Below are 11,166 nucleotides of genomic sequence, written 5' to 3' on the forward strand. Positions count from 1 at the left end.
TCTCTACATTTCTGTCTCCAATACACTTCTTCCTCTCTTAAAGCTTCAGACAAATCCAATTTCAACCTCTTCATCTGGCTGTATGATGGATACCTTTTAGCTACTTCTTTCTCCAGAGCCTCCTTCAGTCTCGAAATTTTATTCCTAGAGTTGGTATCAGAGTATCGCTTCCATTTCATGATACTCTTTCTGCAGCGTCCTATGCGTTCCATCGTGTTGCTCTGATCAAACCCTTCTGGTCCCCAGCTATCTTTAATAAGCTCTTCAATACCCTCTTTATTCAAGTATCGTTTATCAAAGAAAAAATGACTACGCTTTCGATCATCACGTTCTAGAGGAAAGCATATCCTGATAGGACGGTGATCTGAAGCCCATAACTCGAGATATTCCATACTTGATCTTGGGAACAAGGAGAACCACTCACTATTACCAAAGCTGCGATCAAGTCTACATTTCCCCCTCACCCTTTCTCTCCAACCACCCCATGATAGACAGTTCCCAGTGTATCTCAGCTCGCGAATTTTGCAGTTTTCTGCCATATTGCGAAAATCCCAAAATGAGGACTCATGCCTTTCAGCCCCACCAACTTTCTCCTCCTTTGTCATTAGCTCATTGAAGTCACCAGCTAGTAGCCATGCTTCATCTCTCACCAAACCAATACTAGTTAAGCGTTCCCACACCTCCTACATTTTTGCTCTCACAGGATCCCCGTACACACATGTAAGAAAGAATTTAATCGACCCAAATGTAACCTCCATATCGATGATCCTCTTATCAGCTGAGAGAATCGACACCGAGTAGCTATCCTTCCACATTACAGCAAGCCCTCCACTCAGACCCACTGGCTCCACCGTAACTAACTGGCTATAACCCAAACTTTGCTGCAATCCTCTCATGAACCAAGTTTCTGTTTCGTCTCCATAAGAAATAAGAAATCCAGGAAGAATTTTCTTCTAAACACCCGGAGTTAATGTTCTGTCTCAGAGCTACCTACTCCTTGACAGTTCCAGCAAAATATGCTCATTGCGGCTGCAGCGGCTTCAATACAGAAGCCACCGAAGATTCTGTGTACTTTGGGGATTTGTTGTCCACGGCCGAAGCTGAAACACTCTGCTTCCTCTTTGTACCATTTGCAGCCGATTGTTCTTGTCCCTTCAAGGCGGGTCCAAATGCAGAATTTCCTTTCTTGGGGTTTGCTTTCCTCTTCCATGAAGGAGGGCGGTTTCTCGCAGCTTTGCCCAAACTTAAGTTTCCGGAAGCACGCCCCTCCAAAGTGGGGCGAAGCTGAAAACCCGACGAAACGAAAGCAGGGGCAGACAGAGTATCAGGAGCATTAGCAGAGGATTCAGCTTCATCTTCAGTATTTCCGAGAAGCAGCTGGGGACCAACACGAAAACGCTTACTACTGTCTTCCTGATAGATGGACTTTTCAGTATAATGAAACACATGACCCTTGCCTTTATCAATCTCATTTGTAATCCTTATCAGTCGCAGGGAAGATTCTCTATTGTCCTCAATACCTTGTCTTACCCTCAAAATCCTTGCATTGCGCTCAGTCTCATCTGAGTGGGATATATAGAGCATAGCCATCTTCTGGTCCGCTGGGGAGAGTTTAGGAAACAAGGGAGGGAACCCTGGTGGAGCTGCCAGAGCCTCACCTCTAGACGGGTTGATCAACACATGCATATTAGGGGTCTTTATGGGAGGTGTCATAGAGCTCGTACTCCCACCACTAGCCTTTATCTGACCTTTTTCAGTAAGGGACATCGTATCTTCTCATGCGTAAGCCTCAAACAGTGAAAACAACATTTATGGATCTTCTCGTAGTCGTATTCAATAGAAACTGTTCCACCTGATTTCACCGACAACTTCCTTGAGGCTTTAGCTGGATTATCCACATGAAAGGTAATCTTCGCCCTGATATACTCTTTAGTATGAGAGACTTTTGGGTCATAGGCAATCACTTCTACTTTACCTATCTCTGAGGCAAGCTTATACATCATTTCCGATGTGAAGTGAATCTGCGGGATATTCCGGATACGAATCCAGATCTCCATTGTTCTCAGAAAGTCCTCATGAGGAGAAGCAGTCCATCTTTCAAGCGCCATAGCGCAATGGTTGTAAGACCAGGGCCGATCATTCAGAACAGTAACCAGATCTTCCTCTCTCTGGAACACAAACTGAAATCGGTCACGAGACAGAGCTATACCTCGAACCCTTCCATAAACCCTCCACGCAGTGGGCATATAGTCGATCATACGAGACATGGATTGACAGTCTGGGTTGAGAAGGCGACCCAGCATACGGGTTTCATTAGCATCAAGGACTGTAAACTGAGGACTCTCTGGAAGCACTAGCGGTTCCTCATCTTCAAACGACATAGCACCAATCGCTTTGTGTAGAAAATCAGCCATTATGGCGGCAGAGCAACCAAGGTATGTGGCGGAGCTTGGGAGCAGGGTTAAGACTTTGGGAAGCAAATCGAGCGTGATAATCGTGAAATTACCAGTAATATGGCAAAATTCTGATACGATTTTTTGTGAAATCATGACGAGAAGGAAAGATTGGCAATCAAGATGAAAAATTATGGAAATTTCCGGAAGGAAAAGGAAATAGTGATAATAAAGGAGTTTTGAGAATTTTTAGAATAGGAAAGATACAATAAGTACCCTAAAATAAGACCGTAGCAAAAGGGCCGGTAATTAGATTCCCCCAACCGAGAGAAAGAAAGAATAATCCAAAAAGGAAAGACCCAGACCGGTACTAAATGACCGGAAATCGTCTTACTTGAGAGAAAAGAATTTCTTATCTAGTGGCTAGAAAGCTTAGGAGATATACTTTCTCTTGCAAGGCAATTTTTTTGAATCAGTGTTGATGTGTATATCATTTGTATATTAAAGGAGAAACATTGTAATATATGCCTCCATACTATAATAGACAGGTGACATCCTCACAACGATTTGAGAATGAGCACGTTGAAGTGTCACGTGTAGAGAGCTTTTCAGCCAAACTCTACATAAATGTATTCACACTATGTACTTTACATTTTGTTTTTAAATATAAAACTCACATGTAAGGCTCCAACTCATACTATCCATATTTTTCGATTCGAATCAAAACTGATAATGAATCGAAAGTCCAGTTATACATATATTATTTACGAATAAGCTTGGAAAAATATTTGTAATTTTTTTATTCGATTTTCTATTCGTTTTGATTTGAACCAAAATATCTGGATATCCGTAACACTACGAAGCAAATCAAATACTAAAATGCAATATCTGTAAAAAATGAAGCAAATCAAAAATACTAATATTTTTAAGAACATATATCCGATTCGATCCGTTATATGCATATATACGTATATTTAAAGAATTATATATATATATATATATATATATATATTATAGTTTATATAATTTTTACAATATTTTTATGTATTAAATTTATTATATTAGGTTTTAGAATTTTAAATTTTAAATGATACTTTACTTTTGTAAAGAAATATTATTATTCTATATTATTTTTAGATTTTTCATTTTTTTAAATAAAATATTTTATTAAAAGAATTATATATATATATATATATTATAGTTTATATAATTTTTGCAATACTTTTATGTATTAAATTTATTATATTAGGTATTAGAATTTTAAAAGTTAAATGATAATTTAATTTTGTAAAGAAATATTATTATTCAATATTTTTTTTAGATTTTTCATTTTTTAAAATATTTTATTTACGGATCAAATCGGATATCCATGAAAATTCTAAAATTTTCCGGATATCTGATACATTGAATATCCGGGTGGCTAATGATCGAATCGACACTAACACCTCCAAATACCTGGATATTCAATCCGTGTCCACTCCTATTTACGGATACAATTTGATTTTCTTTAGATGAAAGAAAATTCACTAATGTCTAGGCTTATTTTATTTTTAATTAATTTTATAAGAATTTTATCTTTCATGTATTACTTTGAATAAAAATGTCATTTAATATTTATTAACAATATCTTTATATATTTACCAACCACTTTTATATATTTTGCATACACATACATGGTGATATTGATGTGAACACTTATATAACTAAATATTCACCACAACTGACATATCTTATTCTCTTGGAAGTTGAAATATTTTTTTAATGCTTATTTCACTATCGACCAAATTGTAGTTAAATGATTTGTCTTAATAATTTTATTTTCCTTTTCTTTAACTATTATATGTTTAGAAGTTATAATATGTAATCATTGGTTCGACATCAGAACTATCTAAAATTTATATAACCTGAAATTAAAAAAAAAAAAAAATTTGGTTATCGCCGGAAAAAAACAAAAACATCAACAATTTGAACCGAACAAACCAAAATAAATATTGATTTAGAATTATAACTATATTTTAGGAGATTAAAAACAAAAAAAAATAACCTAAAACCGAACAAATATCCAGATTAAACATATTTAATGTCTCCTAATTAAAAAAATAACAAAACTAATAATCACATCCCGCGCAATACACATATTATTACCTAGTATATATATATAAACATGCAGCGCCGGTCCATACCCATTAAGAGCCCCACTCAAAACTGGGTTTCAGATGTTTAAAAAGATTTTTTTTTTAATAATAAACAATAGCTTAAAGAAAAAAATGAACAAGTTGCCGATTTTGGATTAGCTGAGCTTCTCAAGACAATTAAACTCATGTCTCCACTCGCGTCATGGGAACTTTTGGGTAAACAGCTTTGGACTGTTTGCTTGTAGGGCACGTTTCCACTCGGTTTTGTATGTCTTTTAACATTTTCTTTTGGGTAAACAGCCTCTGTGTTCGAAAGCAGCTCAAGATGGAGATTACAGCCAGTTTGCAAATCCACGTCTAGAGAGAAACTACAATCAACAAGAGATAGCTAGAATGGCTTTTTGTGCAGCTGCAGCCATCAGACACTCAACAAGAAGACGCCCTAAGATGAGCCAGGTAACTTGTTAATTAATTCTTTTTGTTATCAAACACAATCTTGATGATAAGTGTGACATGCTTTTGAATCTTGGAATTGGAACATGTGAAGATTGTACGAGCACTAGAGGGAGATACGTCAATAGAGGATCTAAGCAAAGGAGGAAGAGCTCGGGGTATGACACGAGCTCGTACAACAAAACACTTTAACTTCAAAAATTTAAGTTACTTTTCACGATCAAAACAAGATCCAGAAATCAATACTATTGTTTCATTAAAGAAATTTTGTGAAAAGATGGTTCTTATATATCGATTGTTAGGGTTACAAGTACGTCGGACGGCGTTAACAACTTGGATGTTTTTTGTTTTCCTTCATTGAAATCAACGAATTGGAGACTCCAAAAATCACAAACACAGCATGATCTCAACCTTTGTAATCGATGAAGAAGAAGTTGACGGAGTTAAATTTATTGTTTTACTTTTTTTATTCCTTAGATAATTTAATTTCTTATTCTTTATTTCTAAGTATTAAATATGAGTTGGCAAGTTACTATTGGTTAGACCATCTCCGATGGTTTACTCTACTTTTTCCTCTAAAATAGAGTAAATCTATAATAGAGTTAAATGTTACCCCAATAACACTCTATTTTAGAGTGAAAAATAGAATGATGAACAAAAAATAAAAAAATTACTCTATATATAGAGTAAAAATAGGTTTATACTATTATAGAGTAGAAAATAGAGTATCATTAGAGCATTTTTACTCTAAATTCTATTTTAGAAGGGAAAATAGAGTGGGGTTGGAGATGCCCTTAGGTGAACCTAAAAGTTCACTCATATGAGGTGAATCTAGAGGTTCACTTTTAGAGGGTAAACCAAGAAAAACTCATTTTATAATAAAGGTAGGATTTATCTAGAACTACCTTAACGACAACAATCTCTATTTGAAATATGAAGTTTCTTCTAAAATTTCCCTGAGTATAATTTATCTAGAACTATCTTTTATTTAACTACTAAGGCTCCGAACGGGAAAAACGAATCAAGCGTTGCGGATCTAGTGGATCAACCGTTGCGGATCTAGTGGATCAAACGTTGCGGATCTAGCGGATTAAAGTGTATCGAGCGAAACAAGAGTAGATCTAGCGGTACGAATGCAGATCAAAGGGTTCGAAATTTTTGTTTGAATGATAAAAGGGAATAAAAAAATGGTTCAAATTACTGTATGAATATCTATAATAAATTTGTAAAAGAATAAAATTTCTATTTAATGGAATTACAAAATTGATTATTTCAAAAAACTACTAAATACAATTATTTTTAAAAAAAAAAAAACATAACACAAATTTAAATACAACATGGGTAAAAAAAACTACAGAATATTTTTATTAGCTCATAATACATTTGCAATGTGTTCACTGATATTCACCATTAAATTTCATCAGTGATATTTGGATAATTTAAATTCTTTGGATAAAAAGTATTCTAGTAATTTATTCTTTTAGGAATTTCAATGTATAAATAGTATTTTACGATTATTTGATTATTTTCGGTTTGTTTCAGTTCATCTTTTTAGTTCCAGATGAATGTGATCAGACCTAGTAACTCATAACAGATCAATAAATAGGCGAAGAACAAACATGACGGTCATAATTTTCAAAACTCTTGGTTACAACTTTCAAATATTTTAAGACTTAAATTATCGTATATAAAGATTTAAATTAATCGATAGTTTAATCACTAGTGAAAACAAATGATTATCTTAAAACAATAATATTAAAAATATAAAAAGTTAGAAAGTGGTTTCACCCTCTCCAAATAGCTAGTAACTCTAATGTGCAAAGTGGTTCTTGTATTTTCTTCTTAAGAGTTCGACCACTTTTACTATAACGTATCAAATCACTATTTTTATTAAGAACTGCTTTTAAATCACGCTGATTGTACCCCTCAATGTGTTTGTACCGATGTGACTAAAACGATTTACACTTGAGTGTTTTTTCTTCAAAACCGATTTATCCATTTAATATGTAGACGTATACTTTACTCAAAACAATCTCACGCCGCCTTTAATATCCACAAAATCATACTGATTAGCATACAAACATATACATTATTTACATATCTATACATATAAGGCAAACCTTTCCCTTCAATCTAAAGCCTTCATCGAGATAAAAAATTTTGTATCTCATGATCAACTTAATTGATGTCTTCCCCTTCACATCTTCTTCTCATTTCCCCTCAACAACAACATATAGGAGAACAATAACTCATTCAAGATTAAAAAAAATGGCGACAAAAACAACAACAACATTCAATTTTCCCTCTCTTTCACAAACAATAATCATATTATTAATCTCATTCCTTCCTTCTCATCTAAAAGGTTCACCCTCCACTAGTAGTACTACTCAAGAACGTTTCAAGGAATCTTCAAGGCTTCTCGATCTCCTCCTAAGAGATTACACTCTAAACTCTTTCAAGAACCAACATTACTCAATCAAGACCGGCGTTCTTCGGCGTATTCATCTCCCTTCTAACTACTCCGGCATTAATCTCGACGCTGTCAGGTTCCGGTGTGGGAGTCTCCGGCGATATGGAGCTCAACTCCAAGAATTCCATATCGGTGTCGGAGCGGTTCTTGAACCGTGTGGTGAACGTCTTGTGGTCGTGAGACAGATCTTGGGATCAAACTGGTCTGATATCTATTACAAGAACTATGATCTATCTGGTTATAGACTCGTCTCTCCTGTTTTAGGACTCCTAGCCTATAATGCCATAAACGACGTTGTTTTGGGTAATAATTTGAGCAGCTCTTTTCAGATAAGTCTTCTCCTAGACTATGCTAAAGATCCATCCACCGTTGATTTCGGAAACATTTCTGGACCGTCGATGGTGGAGAGAACGTTCTTGAATAAGCCAATGTGTGTGACTTTCGGCCTAGACGGCAAAGTAACGTTTGCTGGAGAAGTGAAGCCGTATGTCTGCGCCGTTAAAACTAACGGACATTTTGGTTTAGTGGTGACGGATGATCAGGATTCGTCCAAATCAGACGGTGGAGGAGAAAATGAGATGAAGAAGGCGAAGATTGGACGGTGGAGATCGGTTGTTGGTGGGCTTGTTGGATCTGTGACGGTGGGGGTGGTGCTTTTAGGGCTTGTGGTGGCGGTGGCTGTTGTGACGGCGAATAAGCGGAGGAGAAGGGCAAAATGGGAAGAGATGGAGAGAAAAGCTTATGAAGAAGAAGCTCTGAGAGTAGTGCCAATGGTGGGGCATTCTAGGGTTTTTGTTGCTTCTGCGACAAGGACTTTGCCGGGTTTCGTGGAACATGAGTGTGTTCCTAATTAATTAGTTTAATTTTCTTACGTTTGGTTTCCTTTTTATTGTTTCCCGTTTCTTGTAAAAATGTTTTATTTAAATGTATATGCTTTTTTGTAACTGATTTAAATATATACTAGATTTTGATCCGCGCTTTCAAAGCACGGGATTATATCATTTTTATAAATGTCTAATTACATAAATACTTTCATTATTATAATATATTGATGATATAGGTTGTTTATTTCAAGATCAAAATGTGTTACTCACTTACTTTATACCGTTCTTACTGGACTGACATCGGTTTGGACCATGTTCTTACGATATATTTTTATCATAGTCTAAATTTAATATTTGATTTTATAAATATTTATCGTGTGTTTATTGTAAAATAACACAAAGTTTTATAAATACATGATAATTTCTAATAATATAAGTTTTAAAATTTTGTACTCGATTTATTTATATTTGAAGTTTTTAAAAGACATGTGTAAATTATTTATATATTTAATTGTTAGTTAGAAAAAAAAAATTTAATAGTTATTTTATATGTTTAAACATGTTTATTTTTAGAAAATAATAATTATGTTTTTGTATTGGGCTCAAATATGTTTATACATGTTAAGTTTTAGAAATTATCAGACGTAAGAGCCCATATGAAAAAAGATTAATCAGCGTATTGGGCTCAAATAATGTTTTCGTAAACTTGACCCACCCAAGTCGAGTACTTGGTCGTTTTTTTTGTTGGCCAATTTAGTACTTGGTCGTAAAGGCCGTTTACGTGTTGGAAAAAAAGAACAGAAAGGAAAGAGAGATAAAAAAGGACAGATTCTTAACCGAGGATCAAATCGTTCCCCATGGTGAAGATCAAAGATAGTCGACTATTTCCTGAGTAAATAACAACTCAGAAACTCGAAATCAAAAGGTATTACTATCGTTTCCTCATCTGTTAATTGTTTTTGTTAGATATGAAATACATAGTCGTAATGAGATTTTTGACAGATCGTAACATGCAGATGAATCTGTTCTTAGATCTGAAATATTATGAAAGGGAACAGACGATTACCATGCTATCATCATACGTCGGGGATTCTGCATAAATCTGAAGAAACCTGGTTTATACTGTATAATCTTCTCCTATGATTCTTTGTAACTCTGTGATTATTTGTTATTGTTTAGAAAATTAATTTTTGACAATACCATCGAAGATACCATGTTTGATTGAGGAAGACTCGTTTTATGTTTGGAATGTTATCTTAATTAAAATAAAGAATCCTGCTGATTTTTCTATTTATTTCAGATGGAAACCAAGAGCAAGAACAATGGTGGATTCATTGCTGCTCCGGCTGCAAGAGAGGAAAGGATATATAATACTACAACCGTGAAAGATAAGTTCCTTTAAACAATTGTAAAAAGAACTATTTATTTAAATAGAAAGTTCTTAGACTTTTAGTCTGATATATTCTGTTGTAGTAAGTAGACAGTACCAAACGCTTACATTCTCATCAGCCAAGATGAATTTTATGGTTTCCATTGATAGTTGTATGTTTTGTTTTCAAGAGTGTAGAACCTTCACATGAATAAACCATGTATTTTTCGAGGGCCTCAAGTCTTTAATGGCAGTAACTTTTTCGTAGAAGCTTTTGTCGTTTGGATTTGCATGTTTGAAGCCATAGTTTGTTTGACGATGTGGGTTTGAATAGGAATAGGGCGTTGCCTATTTATAATAATATCTATATGTTAAAGGGAGAGGTGCTTAGGTTATAGGAAAAACTTGGGGGATACTCTAAATCGTATCTAACCAGATTGTGTGAACTTTATTTTCGATATCATTTATGATTACTACTAGGCAAATTCGGTTACCAATTTCAAACCTAAGATATTTTCTGTGTGTTCGTCACGTTAATTTTACTTCAATCGTATAATCTTGTTAGTGATTGAGCACCGTGATTTTAGTTTAGTTATATTAGGGACGTGATTTTAGTTAAATCGTAAATTCTTGTTTCTATCTATTCTGTTTTAAATTTATTGTAAGCAAATACGCAAAAAAAAAAGGAATGAGTTAGAGAATATACTTGGAATTGATTTAGTTTTAAAGGGAAATTAAATTAGTGGCTGTTTAAAAGTTCAATACAATTATAAAACCAAATTATATAGAACTTTATATTAGGCCTGGGCATTTTACCCGGACCCGAAGACCCGAACCGGAACCGACCCGAAAATACAGGTTCGGGTCCGGGTCCGGGTCCATGCTAAGTACCTATTGGGTCTTTTTTTTTGGATCCGCGGATCTCGGTTCGGGTCCGGGTCCTACCCGAGACCTGTTCGGGTACCCGAAGTACCCGCAAATAATTGTATATACTAGGTATATTTGGGTGATTGGGTATATTTTTGGTATTTTGGATTTTTTTTAAAGTTTCGGGTTTGGATTTTCGGGTATAATTGTAGGTTTTTGGTGAAATTTTAGATTTTTAGAAAATATAATTTGGATATTCAGGTAAAATTCGGGTATGTTTTGGGTTTTCGGGTTTGATTTTGGATAAATTTTTGGGTATTTTTGCGGTTCTTCGGGTATTTTTAGAGTTTTCAGGTCCAGTTCGGGTATTTCGGGTCCTAAATACCCGAACCGACCCGGATCCGAAATATACCCAAAAATTTTGGGTATTTTACGGGTATTGAAATTATAGACCCGAACCGACCCAGACCCGACAAGACCCAACCCGGAACCGACCCGAAAAGTTATAGGTACCTATATGGGTCTAAATTGCTAGGACCCGAAGGATCCGGACCCGACAATACCCGACCCGAACCTGGCCCGAAGACCCGGATGCCCAGGCCTACTTTATATAGAAATCCACAATTTGTTAAATTCGGAATATACTGTAACACTT

At 35.0% G+C, this 11,166-nt stretch overlaps 2 protein-coding genes across 4 annotated transcripts; one reads left to right on the forward strand and one right to left on the reverse strand.

Annotated features, from left to right (window-relative positions):
* Nucleotides 1–1,020: 1,020 nt before the first annotated feature.
* Nucleotides 1,021–2,414, reverse strand: LOC106413299. Its single transcript, XM_048755700.1, has 2 exons — nucleotides 1,853–2,414; nucleotides 1,021–1,772 (listed from the first exon to the last, which is right to left on the reverse strand). The coding sequence occupies exons 1-2, from the start codon at nucleotides 2,412–2,414 to the stop codon at nucleotides 1,021–1,023; spliced, it is 1,314 nt and encodes a 437-aa protein (XP_048611657.1).
* A 3,991-nt stretch (nucleotides 2,415–6,405) lies between these two features.
* On the forward strand, nucleotides 6,406–10,840 carry LOC111213627. Of its 3 annotated transcripts, none has more exons than XM_048753794.1 (3): nucleotides 6,406–9,200; nucleotides 9,278–9,399; nucleotides 9,576–10,840. In XM_048753794.1, exon 1 carries the CDS (start codon nucleotides 7,151–7,153, stop codon nucleotides 8,303–8,305), a length of 1,155 nt encoding a protein of 384 aa, XP_048609751.1. In that variant the 5' UTR covers nucleotides 6,406–7,150; the 3' UTR covers nucleotides 8,306–9,200; nucleotides 9,278–9,399; nucleotides 9,576–10,840. The 3 variants fall into 3 exon arrangements, with proteins under 3 accessions (XP_048609751.1, XP_048609753.1, XP_048609752.1); XM_048753796.1 differs by having other exon boundaries at nucleotides 9,292–9,399; XM_048753795.1 differs by having other exon boundaries at nucleotides 9,278–9,390; nucleotides 9,576–9,585.
* Nucleotides 10,841–11,166: the final 326 nt, after the last annotated feature.

The sequence above is a fragment of the Brassica napus genome, chromosome C4 (genome assembly GCF_020379485.1).
Source record: "Brassica napus cultivar Da-Ae chromosome C4, Da-Ae, whole genome shotgun sequence".
Lineage (NCBI taxonomy): Eukaryota > Viridiplantae > Streptophyta > Magnoliopsida > Brassicales > Brassicaceae > Brassica > Brassica napus.

What these genes read in the sequence shown, in the direction of transcription:
- LOC106413299 (XM_048755700.1), bottom strand. Translation starts at nt 2,414, where the DNA reads ATGGCTGATTTTCTACACAAAGCGATTGGTGCTATGTCGTTTGAAGAT. An exon ending in GAAGTTGTCGGTGAAATCAG is followed by an intron (nt 1,773 to 1,852) that starts GTGGAACAGTTT and finishes ACGCATGAGAAG; the next exon opens with ATACGATGTCCCTTACTGAA.
- LOC111213627 (XM_048753794.1), top strand. Translation starts at nt 7,151, where the DNA reads ATGATCAACTTAATTGATGTCTTCCCCTTCACATCTTCTTCTCATTTC.